This window comes from Rana temporaria, chromosome 4, assembly GCF_905171775.1.
Source record: "Rana temporaria chromosome 4, aRanTem1.1, whole genome shotgun sequence".
NCBI lineage: Eukaryota > Metazoa > Chordata > Amphibia > Anura > Ranidae > Rana > Rana temporaria.
The window spans coordinates 300,198,777-300,216,716 of NC_053492.1; the positions used below are offsets into that span (position 1 = coordinate 300,198,777).

Genomic DNA, 17,940 nt, shown 5'->3' on the forward strand with positions numbered 1-17,940 from the left:
GCTGGTGTTGGCTCGCTCCGTGCACTGGAAGGGGATGCCGTGGGTGTCGGGTGGGAGAAGGGGGTAGCCGGTGTCCCGCTGGCATCTGTCCGCTCCGTGCACCGAGGAGGGAGGGGCTGCGGGAGGAGAGCAGAGGGGGGAGCCGCTGTCTTACTGGCATTGGCCCGCTCCGTGCACTGGGAGGGGGGCCACGGGCGTCCGGCGCGAGGAGAGTGGAGAAGGGGGGAGACAGTGTCCCGCTGGCATCTGTGCGCTGAGGAGGGAGGGGCTGCGGGCATCGGGCGGGAAGAAAGTGGAGGGGGGGAGCCGCTGTCTCACTGGCGTTGCCCAGCTCCTTGCACTGTGGAGGGGGGGCGGGTGTCAGCCAGGAGGAGAGGAGAAGACCTTCAAGGTGGATTAAAACATTTTTTAACACATTTTACTAGGGCTTATTTTCGGGGTAGGGCTTATATTGCAGCCCTCCACGAAAAACCTGCTTATTTTCGGGGTAGGTCTTATTTTCGGGGAAACATGGTAGAATCAATGTTCCATGCTTTTCTTCATTGTAAGTGGCAACGCTGTCGTTTTATTAGTAATGTGGATGTCTGTACCTGAATGACCCCTTTAATATGATTAAATGCACTAATCCTTTACAGGACATTTTATCCATTTTGTTAAGTTGCCCTTTTATTTTTTCTTCTTATTTGTGTCTGAAGGATGATCCACTGGAGTTCCTTTCCATCTTTCTTTTAAAAAAATGTGGAAAATCCAAAGAGGTCAGGAACCAGTTGCTGCAAGCAAATACTGAGGACACGCTATCAGCATTTCTAAAGGTGATAAAAGAGCCTTAAAATACAATATTTCAATTCTTAAAACAGTATTAAACCAAAAACCAAACATTATATTGCAGCTTAGCAATTCTTAGGTGTGATTCCTGCATTAGTTTCCTTTTTTAGGCTTTCTTTTATTTCCACCTGGTGATCCAATCCAGCCATTAAGTCAGTTTTTTTTTCAACAGGACAGACTGTCCTGTAGCAGTTAGAGGGTTGATAAAAGCCATTTACTACTAACAGGGGTGCTTACAATGATCAGCTTTCATTTATGTAAAACATTTATCCCAAAAGAAGCAAAACTGTTGATTGATCCATCAACTTGAGGGCAATCAGTCTGCCCATGCAATGTTCGAATCTCAGCTAGTCTCTGCTGAACCGGTCGAGATTCCAACCGTCTATGGCAGGCTTTACTGCAGCTCCTTATAAAGTAGAGTTCCGAGGCATTTTTGATGCATTTTGCCACATTCCAGATGCCTTCCATACAGAAAAAAAGGAAACATCTTCTATTTTTGTTGACTGCACTGGAACGCACTGCACTGGTGTGAGCTATGGCCATTGGAATCCATGTTAAACACTGTCCGTGCTTTTTTGATGCAGAATAAAAATGCACTAGACTGCATCTGGTGTGAACCAGCCGTTAAGGTCACGTCCACCTTTTAGAGCATCTTACATGTTTCGCCCAGCGTTTACACAGCCGTTGCTAGGAGTGTGAGTGAGTCTGACAAGCCGACTGTCTTTGTGATAAAAGTGATCCGCCAACTGTCAGATTGCTTCCACTCCCCCCCATTGACTTTTTTGTCCCCTATTTGATGAAATAATTGTTTGCTAACCCCGTCTCGATCTAACGCTGTGCCCAAGAGCAGCGGCACTGCTTCCTCTCTCTCCGACCTCATTGGACATGGAGGCCTTTGGCTCCTGCTGCTCAATCAAATTCTGTGAGGAGAGATCGGGGCGGGGCCGAGCTACGCTGTGTGTGTCAAAAGATGCACACATTCCGGCTCAAGATCGAGCCTGCACAAATGCCCACATAGCAAGCAGCTTGCTCTGGGGGGTACTTGAAAGGGAGTAAGAAGCCAGTAGCCTCATCTTTTATATTTTACAAAAAAATATATAATTTTTTTATTGCAATTGTGTGTCCAAAATATAACTTTACTATAATTTATGCTGAAATTGTATGTAAAATGTTGCACTCATATCATGTGACATAACAACTTGGAACTACCACTGTTTTATTCTCCAGGGTGTCTGCTTTCAGTAAATATATAATATTTTGGGGGTTTTCTAAAATCTTCAGGCCTACAATGATGGCTCTGGCAGCAAAAGGGTTAAAGGCTAAAAAACATAAAGAATTTTAGCCCAGAACCATTAAAGATTCCTTTTATTATAAATGTTGTGTATTACAGCAGGAAGATAATGACGGCGATGCCATGTCTGAAAAGGCTGTACTTTCTCCAAGTCGCTCTGAACCCAGGTTTAGAAAACTTACTATGCTGGTAAGTATGAGCACAATGCTTCGAAGATGAATCGTTTATACTTTGTCTTTTAAGAAACCAAATCAAACAAATATAAACTGAACAAAGAAATTTATGCGCACTTCAAAATAATTGTGATAGTTTGATGCCTGGCTGTGAAGAGATGTTCTTCATAAAAGAATGTATGTCTTTGGTAAGGACACATGCATGTTCTTTTCTCTTATCTCCTGGCCTATAATCAAAGCCTGGTGCAGCTGTGCATAGTAACCAATCAGCTTCTAGCTTTTAGCCCCAGTTCACATCTGGCAGTTTTGCCGCCTATTTCTGGCAACGGCATGTCCGAATCGGTGCGATTCCCAAAAGTAGTTCCTGCACTAATTTTGGCGACTTCGGGGGCGATTTCAATAGACATCTATGCAGAAACCCGCACCGATGTCTCTGAAATCGCTCCTGAAGTCTGACTGAAATGCGGGTTTGAAATCGTGCAAGTTCAGCTGAACTAGCACAATTTCTAACCCGCCTTTAGTATGAACCCAAGCTAAGCCTAGGTTCACACCGACTGCAGGTTAGAAACCGTGCAAGCTCAGCTTAACTCGCATGATTTCAAACCAGCAATGCCGCCAGACTTCGGGAGCGATTTCAGAGACATCTGTGCGGGTTCATGCACAAATGTCTATTCAAATCGCCCCGAAGTCACCAAAAGTAGTACAGGAACTACTTTTGGGAATCGGTGCGGCACCGCAAAGTCGGCGTTGCACCGATTTGGATGGTGCCATTGCGGGCAATAGCCGCCGATTTGGTATGCAATTTGACATAAAGGATAATGCAAGTGAAGACAATTGGCCCCTAAACAAAAGAACAATTATGCCAAAGCAAATAACAGCTATATTAGCCCATAAGGCAACAAAAAATAAGCACACAATTGTTTTAAAATGAAAGTATCATAAACCTATTGGACACCAGGGAATAAGGTGGTACATAATATGACATCATGGATTAAGGACAACGTATTAAAGATTAGTTCATTAGAAAAAAAAATCCCTGCACAATAGACTTAAGCTGGCTGTAGATATTTCATTTTTTCTTTTTTTGTTCAGCCAGGGAGCTAAATGAAGAAGGAAAAAAAAAAAAAAGGAACACTAGCCTGGTGGATGGAGGAATCCTCATGGAATATTTTATTCAGACAACAGGACTTTCTGATGTCAGAATACCTTGATCTACCATTTCCAACATTCCTGTTTGTCAGAAGTTGATCCAACGATTGGCTTCTGTCAAACGGGAATGGCTACATATGGATTGAACATCAGCTACCCTCTGCTGAACAGGCTGTACTTTGGTCCATCAATGGCTGCCTTAAGCAATGAAGGTTATGTACTGGAAAACAAGTGGACTCTGTTGCATTGCACAGTGACATTGACATATGTGTTCAGGCATCGAAAATGGTGGTGTCACCCACCAGGGTGGGTGAATACTAATAGTGATAAATAAAATATCTGACCTTGTGCCAGGGAATGCTGCGTTTATCCCTATGTGCTATACTAAACACAGTGACGAAACCTAAATAAAACAAAAACCGCACTGCTCTCTGCAATAATCCCAAAAAACTGATTGAACACCATCAGCTGTGTAAAATGCAATAAGTCCAAAATGTCAAGTCAAAAGCCCAAACTGACTGTGTTAACAGTGGAAAGTGCTTCTGGTGTCACCACATGTACTGACCCACTATTGCTAGACAGGTCAATTATAGCTTTTGGGGCCCCCCGTATACTTTGATCCTCCATCACTTGATTCTCCACTTGCACACCGCCACTCATGCAATGAAATACCAGAGGAGAGGTCTCCTGGTGTAAAACCATTAATTTATTAAAAGGTGCAGATTTAAATACATTAAACTCACATTTGCAGGTGCCTATAGAAAAACTGGCACCAAGCATATGCAGCTTGTATGGGGGGGAAAATGGTCTTTGCAGCTTCGATCGCGGAAGCTGCGTGCATTCTACCAGCCGGTTGTGACGTCGCCAAATGTGACGTAAGCACATAAGCCACACCTGAACGTATTTTGTCTGTTTGGACGTTTTCAGGACGTAGGCCTGAGAATGGCTGTAAAGAATAACAAATATTTTGTCAAGTAGAAGTGTTCACTTATTTGTATTAAAACTTTGCTTTTAGCTGTTTTATTTTAAACATGATGCCAGAAAGTATAATGTGCCTAGGTAAAGCCACACAAGCTAGTAGGTAAGATCACTTGGTGTGCTTGTCCTTCTAACCTCAAAGCTAAAGTTGCGTTGCCCCTTTCTGAAATGTTTTTATTTGATTCAACACAGGATAGTAAACTTCTAGCGGATATAGGAGATAAACGTTCAAGGTTTGCTCGAGAACTCCTGAAGAGTGAGAGACAGTTTGTACAAGTCCTGGAGATCATCAGAGATGTCTATGCTGTCCCACTGAAGTCGGCACTGGCATCAAATCGTGCAATCCTGAGCATTTCTAATGTGCAAATCATATTCTCTGATATTCTAAATATCCTACAAATCAACAAGTATGTGCACGTTCTTACTGTATGTTATCTTTTCATGAGAAACCTGCAGTATGGAATCAATATGAAAGTCGAATGCTACTTGGTTGGTAGGAATATCTGAAAATGATCTTATTGACTAAGGGCCTCTGCATCATAGTATTTTTATTCTGAAGAAAGGATATCCAAGAAGATATCCATGAGCTCAAATGATGGCTTTCTAGCTCTATATATGTTCCAGTAGATATACCGTAGATATATTTTAACTAATGATGTTGCAACCAGCTCTGGCCTACCAGAGATTATATCATAAAAACTCAACAAATACACAGGCGCTGAAACAGGGATAGCAAAGTTCTTAATGAAGATAATTACTTATTTAGTTCATCAATAAGGTGTAGAAAAGATGAGACAGAAAATAAAGGCACCCGGAAGTACCAACACAACAAAAAACACTTCAAAAATCGCGCTCATGGCACTCTAAAGTTCATAGAAACAAGGATATAGGAAAAGTTAAAAATATTGGCTCCACAACTTCTATCCTAAAGCTCAAGAGATTAAGCTCTCACAGTTCCAGAGAACAGTCCCTCCAGAAAAAAGTGTCTGTTACAATACCTTGGAAGGCAGATGGTGAAGTAGCTGTGACGAAGAGAGGACGATGGGATCCTCAGGTGGAACCTATGTCCTGGCGTTCCACACTGCTGGTAGATTCCCTAAAGGAGGGGGGGGGGAATCTAGATCGTCCAAAGAGTGACCTGATCGGGGCCACAGCTCAGCTGGATCCCAAGAGAGACGCGCTGCTGCTCGTTCCGTCCGTCAGGGGATGGCGTCATACGTCACCGTCGGGTCTGGATAGAGGTGTACAGCTGCTCGTTCCGTCTGTCGGGGATGGCGTGATGCGTCACCGCTGGGTCTGGAGGGAGACGTATGACTGCTTGATTCCATCCGTCGGAGATGGCGTCGCACGTCTGAAACTCCGGGTCACTCTTTGGACGATCTAGATTCCCCCCTCCTTTAGGGAATCTACCAGCAGTGTGGAACGCCAGGACATAGGTTCCACCTGAGGATCCCATCGCCCTCTCCTCGTCACGGCTACTTCACCATCTGCCTTCCAAGGTATTGTAACAGACACTTTTTTCTGGAGGGACTGTTCTCTGGAACTGTGAGAGCTTAATCTCTTGAGCTTTAGGATAGAAGTTGTGGAGCCAATATTTTTAACTTTTCCTATAGACTGTTTTTATATACTTTTGGAGTTTTCTTATAATAAATGGACCATGTTATTACATACAACCATTCCATATCCTTGTTTCTATGAACTTTCGAGTGCCATGAGCACGATCAGAGATTATATCAGTCTGATGGTGACTGTACAATAAGGTGACCATATTTTTTAAATGAAATCAGGGGACATATTTTTTTTTTTTACTAGTAATGGCGGCAATCCGTGACTCTCTGCCCGCCACCACCCCCCTCGCAACCTGTCAAGTCTTACTCTCCGGCCCCGGCTACTACTGGGTGGGGAGCGGAGGAAGATCACTCCATCAGGGAAGGCAAGGAGATAAACAGGCAGGCGGCTGGCCGAGACGTGAGCCAAGGCAGAAGAAAATGCGAGCGGAGATGAATGGGCATGCACCAGCAAATGAAGAAATATTCACTCCATTCTGACCAGCACATGATCATCAAAGGGGCACAGATAATGGAAAAAAATACACCACCCCTAAGCTACTAGGCGCGGAGAGGGGGTGTGTAATTCCGATTTTTTTTTTTTAACTCTGCACTGACTGTCTTTGAAATTGCCCCAATCCTGTTCAAATCCAATCCGGGGACAAAACTGGGGACAGACTTGGTCTGGGGAGAGTGTACTCAATCTGGGGACTGACCCCTGAAATCAGGGATGTCTGGTCACCCTATTGTACAAGCTTCAATTTTTTGATCTGATTGTTATGCCAGCAATTGAATAGGCCTAACTTACTCTCTGATTGATTTAATTTTTTTAAAAGTCAGAATTGATCACCTAGGGCAGAAGATTATCGACTGTGTTATGTTGAGTGGCAGCAATGAGGTGATTTGTTCATAGATTCATAAGATTCAATGGTGAAATAAAATCAATAATTTACATTTGTATCGTCCAACTATTGATCAAAATCTTCTTCCCAGCCTTCCCATGTCATATCAATCGAATGGGTTGACGACTATAGATCAATTAATTATTCCTATCAGGACAAATCAATCAGAAGATAAATGAATTATTTCTCAAAGCGTGTATGGCCACTTTTGTGGTCACAAACCATTAAAAAGTAGATACAGAGTACTGTACTCGTGTGCAGCCTGGGGATTTGCAGGCAAGGATGGTTCTATGTGCATGGCATGGTTGCAGTGAGATAGTTTAGAGATCAAGGAGCATAAAGACAATCTGTTCACTTTGAATGGAGCCTTAGCTAGCCTCAATGCACAAAAATAGAAACATGTTCTACTTTTGGCTAACACAATATATTTACTTTTGTGCTCTGAGGGACAGGTATGTCGTTTTATACCATATACTTGCATCAGAATGAATGACAGAGCACTAGAGCATAACTGAGTTATATTGATGTGTCTATAGGGCCTTATGGAACAGCAAGACATACTATGGGTTGGAGCAGTTAGAGAGAAAGGGCCAGATTCACAGAGGAAATACTGATACTCCGGCGTATTTTCAAATTTGCCGTGTCTTATCTTTATTTGTAATTCACAAAAATGATACGACGGCTTTTGGCTAAGATCCGACAGGCGTACGGCTTTGTACGCCTTCAGATCCTAGGTGTAATTTTCCGGCGGCCGCTGGGTGGAGTTCGCGTCGTTTTCCAACGTCGGGTATGCAAATTAGCTGATTACGGCGATCCACGAAGATACGCGCGTTCGTCGCAATCTCTTACGTCGTCGCTAGTCGGTTTTTCCCGTCGCAAACTTAGGCCTGCTTTTTCATGGTTTATCTTTAGAACAGCCATGGTAAAGTATGGCTGTCGTTCCCGCGTCGAATTTCAATTATTTTTTTTTTTTTTTTGCGTAAGACGTCCGGGAATGTGAAACGACGTAACGCACGTCGCCGTTCAAAAAAACCGTCGGGGCGCCGTAATTTCGCGCAAAGCACATCGGGAAATTTCCTAACGGAGCATGCGCAGAACGTTCGGCGCGGGAACGCACCTGATTTAAATGGTACACGCCCCATTTGAATTAGGCGGGCTTGCGCCGGACGGCTTTACGTTACACCGCCGTAAGTTTACACGCAAGTGCTTGGTGAATCAGGCACTTGCGCTGAAAACTTGCGGCGGTGTAACGTAAAGGGGATACGTTACGCCGCCGCATTTGTACCTGAATCTGGCCTAAAGTGCTTTCATATATAAGCTTTTAGGAATATCCGGGGGCCTTAGTTACTACTCAATTTATTTATCAAAATTATTTGTTTTGTGATGGACAAGTGTGCAGCATAACTTCCTGGCACACAGTAGTGGCCAATATGCACCCTGCAAGCTTATTTACCCTCATTAACAACAGGGATGATCTCGGGTATGTTGGAATCCTACTCTGAACCCACCTGAGCTATACTGCCAGTAAGCAGTCACCGCGGACATTTAATCCTAATCGGCTCTAATTAACTCCTTCTTCCAATTCTCCTCTTATTATTTGAAATTTTTCTTCAAGTATTTCTGCATATTTTTTTTATTTACTATGAATATTTACATTTGTTTTAATTTATTTTGTTTGTTATTATATATTTTTTACCACATACATCTTTTTTTTTTTTAAGTGCCTATTTTTTGTTTGCAAAATAACTGCCATGCTTTGTACAAGAAACATCATTTTTGTGTCAATTTAAACAGGATAAACGATAGAATAAAATGTATACTATGATTTATAGTAAAAAAAAAACCCACTGGTCCTATTAACCACTTCAATACAGGACACTTTCACCCCCTTCCTGCTCATTCCAATTTTCAGCGCTGTTGCACGTTGAATGAGAATTGCGCAGTCATGCAACACTGTACCCAAAATTTTTTTTATCATTTCTTTCTTTTGGTGATAATTGATCACCACTGGGGTTTTTTTTTTCTTTCCTAATTTTTCTGTTACAAAACTGTAAATAAGTACATTTTCTCCTTCACTGATGAGGCTGCACTGATGAGAAGGCACTTATATCCAGCGCAGATGGGCACTGATAGGTGGCACTGATAAGCAGCACTGATAGGTGGCACTGATAAGCAGCACTGATAGGTGGCACTGATAAGCAGCACTAATAGAAGACACTGATGGGCACTCATAGGTGGCACTGATGGGAACTTATAGACGGCACAGATAGGTGGCACTGATAGATGGAATTGATACGCAACACTGATCAGGAGGCACTGGTAGGCATCCCTGATGGGCACTGATTGTCATCCCTGGTGGGCTCTAGTGAGCATACCTTGTGGTCTCCAGTGGACATCCCTGGTGGTCTCTGGTGGGCATCCTCAATGGGTCTGGACTGATATTCAATGCGCAGACCTCCCCTGTCAGGAGAGCAGCCAATCTGCTCTCCTCTACATATGCCTGTCAGCGCGAACAGAGGAAAAAAGGGATTTTTATTAACAGCTTACCTGTAAAATCCTTTTCTTGTAGTACATCACGGGACACAGAGCAGCATAGCCATTACATATGGGTTATATAGTGTACCTTCAGGTGATGGACACTGGCACTCTCCGACAGGAAGTTCCCTCCCTATATAACCCCCACCCATAGTGGGAGTACCTCAGTTTTGTAGCAAGCAATATGCATCCCAAAATTCCCCATAAGAGGGGTGGGAGCTCTGTGTCCCGTGATGTACTACAAGAAAAGGATTTTACAGGTAAGCTGTTAATAAAAATCCCTTTTTCTTTATCGTACATCACGGGACACAGAGCAGCATAGCCATTACATATGGGATGTCCCCAAGCAATGCTCCATGAGGGGAGGGAGACAACCAGAAAAAACCAAACAAGAGGTGCCACCGGACAAGAGGAGATTAAACTGCGGCCCGCAGTACCGCCTGCCCAAAGGCTGAATCAGCGTTCCTCCTAACGTCCATTTGATAAAATTTTGCAAATGTGTGGACAGATGACCAGGTTGCTGCCCTGCAGACCTGAGCCATAGGGACCTGGTGATACGCTGCCCAAGAGGCACTTATAGCTCTAGTGGAATGAGCCTTAACCGATAAGGGTGGACTCTTCCCCTTCAGGCCATAGGCCTGAATAATCGTCTGCCTAATCCACTTAGCAATAGTGGCCTTAGACGCTGCCTGGCCCTTCTTGGGCCCTTCCGGCAGAATGAATAAGACGTCCGTCTTACGAATCTGGGCTGTAGCTTCCAAGTAAATCTTTACAGCTCTAACTACATCCAAGGAATGTAGTAACCTCTCTTCCTTAGAAGAAGGCTTTGGAAAAAATGATGGAAGAATCACATCTTGATTAAGGTGAAAATTTGATACCACCTTAGGCAGGAAGGACGGAAGCGGCCGCAAAACGACCCTGTCCTTATGCAATAATAAATGAGGTGCCTTACATGACAAGGCTGCCAACTCCGACACCCTTCTGGCGGATGCCATGGCCACCAGAAACACTAGTTTCCTAGTCAAAAGGACCAAAGGAATCACGGACAAGGGCTCAAAGGGCTGCCTTTGCAAGGCCGATAGAACCAAATTTAGATCCCAAGGATACAGGGGAGCTTTAATCGGGGGATTCACCCGAATAACACCTTGTAAAAAGGATTTCATTAAGGAATGGGCAGCCAACGATCTCTGGAAGAAGACCGACAAGGCAGACACCTGCCCCTTGATTGTGCCGACCGCCAAACCTTTTTCCACTCCCAACTGTAAAAACTCCAGGATTCTCCCAATAGTATATTTGCGGGGATCCCATTTCCTGGTTTCACACCAGGTAATATAGGCCCTCCACACCCTATAGTATATTAACCTGGAAACTGGTTTTCTTGCGTTTATAAGGGTAGAAACGACCTGCCCTGAAAGGCCTCTGTTTCTGAGAATCAGGGACTCAGCCGCCAGGCCGTTAAATTTAGGGCCTGTAAGGCAGGGTGGTAGAATGGCCCTTGTGAGAGGAGGTCCGGACGTAGAGGGAGGACCCAAGGCTCCTCTACGGTCATCCTTTTTATCAAGGAGTACCAAGGTCTTCGGGGCCACGCTGGGGCCACTAGAATCGCTGGCTTGCGTTCCCTTTGAATTCTGTGAAGAAGACGGGGTAGCATCCGTATTGGAGGGAAGGCATAGATTAGCGCAAACTGATGCCAAGGACACACCAAGGCATCTGTCCCGCAGGCCAATGGATCCCTCGTTCGAGAGACAAAGTTTGCTACTTTGGCATTGAATCTGGACGCCATAATGTCCACCTCCGGAGTACCCCACTTCCGGCAAATGACCTGGAACACTTCGGGATGGAGGGACCACTCCCCTGGGGACATCTGTTGGCGGCTGAGGAAGTCCGCTTGCCAATTGTCCACCCCGGGGATAAAGATAGCTGAGATGCAGGGGACATGGGCTTCTGCCCATGAAAAGATCCGATCTACCTCCCTTTGGGCTGCCTGACTCCTGGTGCCACCCTGGTGGTTTATATAAGCTACGGCAGTGGCATTGTCGGATTGTACCCTTACTGGGGAGCCCTGCAGAACCTCCGTCCAGCCCAAAAGAGCCAACCGAGCTGCTCGGATCTCTAAGACATTTATGGGTAGGGCTGATTCTGCCCTTGACCATTTCCCCTGTAGGGTTAAACCGTCTAGGACTGCACCCCAACCTGATAGGCTGGCGTCCGTGGTTACTATCCTCCATGAGGGGGGATTGAACGATCTTCCTTTCAGAAGATTTTTTGTGACTAGCCACCAACACAGGCTCTGCCTTACCGCATAGGGAAGGGAAATGGGAAGATCCAAGGCCTGGAGTCTTTTGTCCCAGGCCGCGAGAATTGCTCTCTGTAGCCTCCGAGAATGGATCTGGGCATAGGGCACTGCCTCGAAGGTGGCCACTAGCTTTCCCAACAGGCGCATGCAGAGGCGTATAGATGGCCTTGTGCTGCTTAGGACTATGTGGATTAACTCCCTTATCGAGTCCACTCTGGACTGGGGCAGGAAGATCCGTTGTTGTCTTGTATCTAAAATCAGACCTAGATACTCCAACCTTCTTGTGGGCTGTAAAGCCGATTTGTCCCGGTTTAGAACCCAACCCAGGGACTCTAGGCAGTTTACTGCTAGCTACACTGCCCGATTTAGACCGGCCGCTGAGTGGTCGACTACCAGAAGATCGTCTAGGTAGGCCATGATCAGAATGCCCTGTTCCCTTAGGATGGCTAATACGGGGGCCAGGATCTTCGTAAAAACCCGAGGGGCCGTGGCTAGTCCGAACGGAAGAGCCACGAACTGATAATGCCGATAGTTTAGGGCAAAACGCAGATACCTGTAATGGCCTGGGAAAATCGGAACGTGCAGGTATGCGTCCTTTATATCGATGGAGGCCAAGAACTCCTTTCCTTGGAGGGTGGCCACCACCGAACGAATGGACTCCATTCGAAAAGACCGGACTCTTAAAAAGCGGTTTAATAACTTTAGGTCCAGAATAGGCCTGACGTCGCCGTTTGGCTTCGGGACAACGAAGAGGTTTGAGTAAAACCCTTGTCCTTGCTCCCCTGCTGGTACTTCCATAATCACTCCTTGAGATAGGAGTCGCTCTAGGGCGGACAGAAGCGATGCCTGTCTCTGAGGGTCGCCTGGAAGTCTTGACATTTGAAAGTGAGGAGGGGGGAACTCCCGAAACTCCAGCTTGTACCCCTGAGTTACTGAGGACAGAACCCATTGGTCGGTAACTTGGGCCCCCCACAACTCCGAGAACAACCGGAGTCTTCCCCCCACTCGAGAGAGTGGGGGCGCCCCTTCACAAGGCTGCCTTAGGGGCAGCCTTAACCGGCTTACGGTTCCACGGTCTCTTGTTCCCTGCAGCTTGCCCCTGGGGCCTGTTTGCAGCTGCGCGTCCAGGAGGCCGTCGATACTGCCTAGAGAATGAGGGCCCTGGAACTGGAGAGGTTGGGCGCTTAAAAGAGGGACCTCGGAACCTTTTCTTAACCGGCAAAAGGGTGCTCTTACCACTAGAGATCTTTTGAATATATTTGTCAAGATCTTCTCCAAACAATCTCTCTCCTTGAAAGGAGAATCCTGTAAGGAGTTTTTTGCAGGGGGTTTCTGCAGACCAGTTCTTTAACCAAAGTAATCTTCTCATGTGGACCAAATACAGGGATAGGCGGGACGCCTGTTGGATTGAATCCTTGATAGCGTCTACCGCGAAACATAAGGCTCTAGGTAGATCGGCTAAGTCCTGAGCCTGTTGAGCCGGGAGGTCCTTTAGGGCCTGCTTGGCCTGGTCTTTTAAAGCCTGGCAGACGCCAATGGCAGCTACAGCTGGCTGGACCACTGCCCCCGCTGTGGAAAAGGATGCCTTTAGTAAGGTCTCAAGCCTTTTATCCACAGGATCTTTGAACATGTGAATATTGTCCACTGGACATGTTAAAGCTTTATTGACACATGATATGGCTGCGTCAACAGTGGGGACAGCCCATTTTTTTGAAAACTCCTCCTCTAAAGGGTACATAACTGCGAACCTTTTAGGAGGCAAAAAAATCCTGTCTGGCTTAACCCAGTCCTGAAATATCAGGTCCTTTAACAAAGGATGGACCGGGAACACCAGGTTGGCTTGGGGCGCTTTTAGGGAGCCCAATGAGGACACAGCGGAGGCCAGAGGCTGAGGCAAAGGCATTTTAAAAGCTGACCGCACCATATCCGTTAAGGACTGAACCCACAATTTTTCTGCGTGAGAAGCTGAAAAAGGTTCTTCTATAGTAGAATCTTCAGAACCCAAATGGTCCAGATGATCCTCAGCCTGGTCTCCTGTATCTTCCAATTCCTCAGTGGAAAGGACATCTTCCTCAGGAGATTCAAACCTGGGAGACGGGGACCTAGCCCGCTTCTTCCCGGATAAAGAGGCCGTAATAAGAGCGGCCATCCTCTTTTCAAATCCACCCAAGGTGGAGGCTAACATCTCTTCCGTGACATAGGAAGGAGTTGGTTGAATAGGGCCCGCCATAGCACCTAGCAACCCCGATGGCTCACCCAGGGCAGCAACCTCCGGATCCTCCGGGGAGGTAGGGGCAGGTGGATTCTGGGAAATATCCTCCGAGCCCGATGGGGAACCCTTCGGCTTTTTAACACCTTTAGCATTTTTAGCGTTCCCTGCACCCTTAGGAGCCATAATAACAAATCTGAGATACTCCGCTAATATACAACTAACTGTAATAGCTGGAGAAAAACACACATTTAAATAAATGAGGAAAACAATTTAGGCTAGGGTAATGTTAGACAGAAACTAAACTTCCCAAAACCTAACAAGAGATAGCAATATTGAGCCCCAAGGGCTTAATCATATCCTAATATTGCTTCCCTTAATGCTGGGCTAAGAGAGTACCAAATACTAAGTACTCTGACTGCTACTTAGTACACCGGCTTTTCAGAGAAAATATGAGCTTAAACAGCTCTTTAGCAAGGTGTGTACAAAAAAACGGCCACTAGGTGTCACTGTGTCAGCATAACATAGGCAAACCTATCCTGCTCAGCTCAGCATCGCTGCTCCGTGTCCCTTCACAGCCTTCAGCAAACTGACAGGCTAAATAGAGTTTTTCCCTCTGATGTACAGAGGGGAGGGAACTCCCTGGGCGTCCCCCGCCCCTCCACGCAGCGTCGGCGCCTATAACAGTGCGCGCGCACGCGCGCGCGCGCTCCCGACGCCGCTCTCAGGAAGCAGGAAGCAGAATCCATGTGGGGAGAGGAGCCCGGGAGCTGCTGGAGACACACAGACATCAGGAAGTAAGTAATTTAAACCTGACATGCTCCCTTTTACATTTCATGGAGCAAAACACCTTGTAGCAGCAGCAGCAGTCTATTAGCCCAGCCAGAGGAACAGTATACCTGGGTGTTTGAGCCATCCAGTCATGCAGACTTTGTGGTTTCTCTTTTAGCCCATGCACAGAGGCATAAAAAAGGCTTTTCCCCAGAGTCCCCTGTGGGGAGCCCACTGACAAACCAAGTTCCGTAGGCCCCCCGCTTACCTTTCCACGCCGCAGGGTATTGCTCATGCAAGAGGCCCAATCTTCCCCCTTCACCGTGGGTATGGTCATAGACCTTCAGGGACCGGGGTCCAAGTCAGGAACACCACACACCTGGACCTATACAGCACTACTGGCAGCAGGTATTCATAGGTTAAAAAACCCAGTCCTGGAACCCAGAGTCCAGCCCTCCAAGGAGAGGCATTATAGGCAAAACCCCATCCACGAATTGGGGCCCGGGTACCGTCCACTTTGGCTATGAAGCACCTTGGACGGATCCGGTCGGCTGGCCCTGGTCCCAAGGACAAACTGCAGGCACAACCTTCAACGTGCACCAACACCTAAGACACTGGCGAAAAAACTGAGGTACTCCCACTATGGGTGGGGGTTATATAGGGAGGGAACTTCCTGTCGGAGAGTGCCAGTGTCCATCACCTGAAGGTACACTATATAACCCATATGTAATGGCTATGCTGCTCTGTGTCCCGTGATGTACGATAAAGAAAGACAATTAACGGCACTTCCTGGTTACCATGTGATCAGCCAGGATTGGACACAGCTGATCACATGATAAACAGCCTACATCATAGGTTCTTTACCAGGATTGGAGATGCAGTGTGTCAGACTGACACACCACATTACTGATTGCCGCGCTGCGTGCCCCCGCGGCTTTCCCCTGCTGGACATCATATGGCCCACATTCAGGATAATACAACCACTTTCTGGCCGTCATTCTGCTATATGGCAGGCAGGAAGTGGTTAAAATAAAATCAAACAAAAAAAAACTTTATTTTTATACTTGTTTCAGGTCATAACTCATGCAGCATTGAAGCCAATAAATCAGTATGTTAGCCAGACAATTGGCATTTGCAGTAGAAATGGTCAGTAATAGCAGCCTTCTTGATTCTTTCATGACAGGCCTGTCATTTGATAAAGTGGCAGTTGAAAATCCCAAATGAATAGTATAATAATACATGTTTGCTTTGGATTTAGGCAGCTCCTAACAGAGTTGATGGAAAGACTTGAAGAATGGGGACCTGCACAGTGTTTAGGAGACGTTTTTATGAAATTTGGATCAAAGCTGAAGATATACACCAATTTTTTCAACAACTACACTGTGATTCTAAAAACAATTGACAAGGTACCATCAACCTCCAAAAAATACTTCTGATAAATGTCAGCATGTTGTAAATGGCTGGATCCCACCTTTTTGGACAGGTAGAGTTACAACATATTTTCCTGCCTGTATATGTGACTACATTGGAAAGTACTTCTTCTACTATCATAGGGAGGTATTGTGGTGCCATAAGTGCTAAGGTGATCTGAACCAGATTCTGCAAAATTCATTTGTTAGTGCAGCTAAATGATCACTTTTGCATGGAGGTTGCATGGGGTTTCGCGCCCCATCCATGCGTCTGGCCCCCTGATCTACATATCAGGGCGCCGGACTATGGATTTTTGAAGCACGTGATTAGAGCCAGAGGCTTTAAAAAAGGGTGGGATCTCGGCACAGAGCACTGCACTCCGGGCCCACCCAGTTATGACGATAAATACATTTTCGGTATTTTCACACTTAAGTTCCCCATGAGACCGGTTTCCCGATTGGCCAACGCATAAGGCGATCCTATTAGATGCCTAGCGCTTAGGCGGAAGAGAGAGGAGACACACGGCGAGGAAGCTGCTGGATGAGCGGATACTGGAGCTGCGTGTCACTGCCGGCCGCCCCGGGGGGGGGGGGTGGTATTGTCACGCTGTGGGGGGGTGTTTTGTTTGCCGCCCCCCCAAAGAAAAACCCACCAGCCACCACTGCACTTTTGGTAGTATTTTCTGGTAATCATCCTAGTAAGGTGTTAATGTAGTATTGGATAACACATCTATTTAAAATTATAGCTTGCTTATCAGATGCCCCTGCCAACACCCTGACATGCAGTTAAAAAGATAGGTGAGGTTGTTTATAATAATCTATACTGGTAAACTGATATGAAAATGTATACAATTATTTATACAGGACAGGAATAGCTCTGTAGAAAGCTTCCTGACTATTTATAATTGAAGCATAGTAAACATGAACAGGGTCAGTGATCATTACGGATCACTGTCTCTATTAAGAAAAGTAAGGGATCGGTAAATTACACATTTACTGGCCCCTTCCCCACTCTCCATCCTGACACATTCCCCCCGCCAGTGATCTGGGAGAGAAAGGGCGGGGAGGGAGGGGTGGTGGGAGAAAGGGGACCACCACACAAGGGCCCGATCACAGCAGGAGGTGGATAGGAGGGGTTGCATGTAGAGAAACCGATCACCCTGCTGAAAGGCTGCAGGAGGAAAATCAAATGGATCGTTTCCTCTACATGCCGCTGGCCCACCCCTCCTATCCAGGTATTCAGGGGGCCGCACGGGCCTCCAGGAGCATGGGGCTGGTTCGCAATTGCAACCCCTGAAACCACATTCAGTTGCGATCCCTGTACCCACATTCAATGTAAATCTACTGGTAAAGCTGTCTAGAGACAGGAAGTATAGTTGTGTCTTCATCAAAGAATGTGTATCATGTTCATTTGTGTATTTGTAGTGCAGGGAAGCTATGCCAACTTTCCGAGCTTTCTTGAAGAGACATGATCAAACTGTCATAACTAAAATGATGAGGTGAGTAAAAATGTATGTACTTTTAATGTTATTGCGTATATTATAAATAGCAGTGAGTGACTATGCTCAGGTTAGATACGCCAAGGGCTCAGTGAATCTTGTTTAAAATTAGGCAAACCTAAACTGAAACCAATATACAGCATGGGAGGCAGGAGTGCAGTCAGAACTCCCGATCTGCAAAATTGTTCTGGGTTAGTGACGATTGTAGTGAGCAAAGCTACAAAAATCGTTATATTTGTTTGCCATACGCCGCCCTTTCAGGGCTCCTTGCTGCAAAAACCAGTTATAGGTGGGGGCAGTGGCCACTTTGTATTTTAATTATATTGGTCAGGCAAAGCACTGACATCTTTGCTGCC

At 46.0% G+C, this 17,940-nt stretch overlaps 1 protein-coding gene across 1 annotated transcript in view; it reads left to right on the forward strand.

Annotated features, from left to right (window-relative positions):
• Positions 1–17,940, forward strand: part of ECT2L (epithelial cell transforming 2 like) — a 71,963-nt gene that overhangs the window by 34,199 nt on the left and 19,824 nt on the right. Inside the window, exons 14-18 of the mRNA XM_040350531.1 lie at positions 696–812; positions 2,216–2,305; positions 4,609–4,823; positions 15,935–16,082; positions 17,511–17,584. Coding sequence (XP_040206465.1) covers positions 696–812; positions 2,216–2,305; positions 4,609–4,823; positions 15,935–16,082; positions 17,511–17,584 — 644 coding nt within the window. The remainder of the gene's footprint in view (positions 1–695; positions 813–2,215; positions 2,306–4,608; positions 4,824–15,934; positions 16,083–17,510; positions 17,585–17,940) is intronic.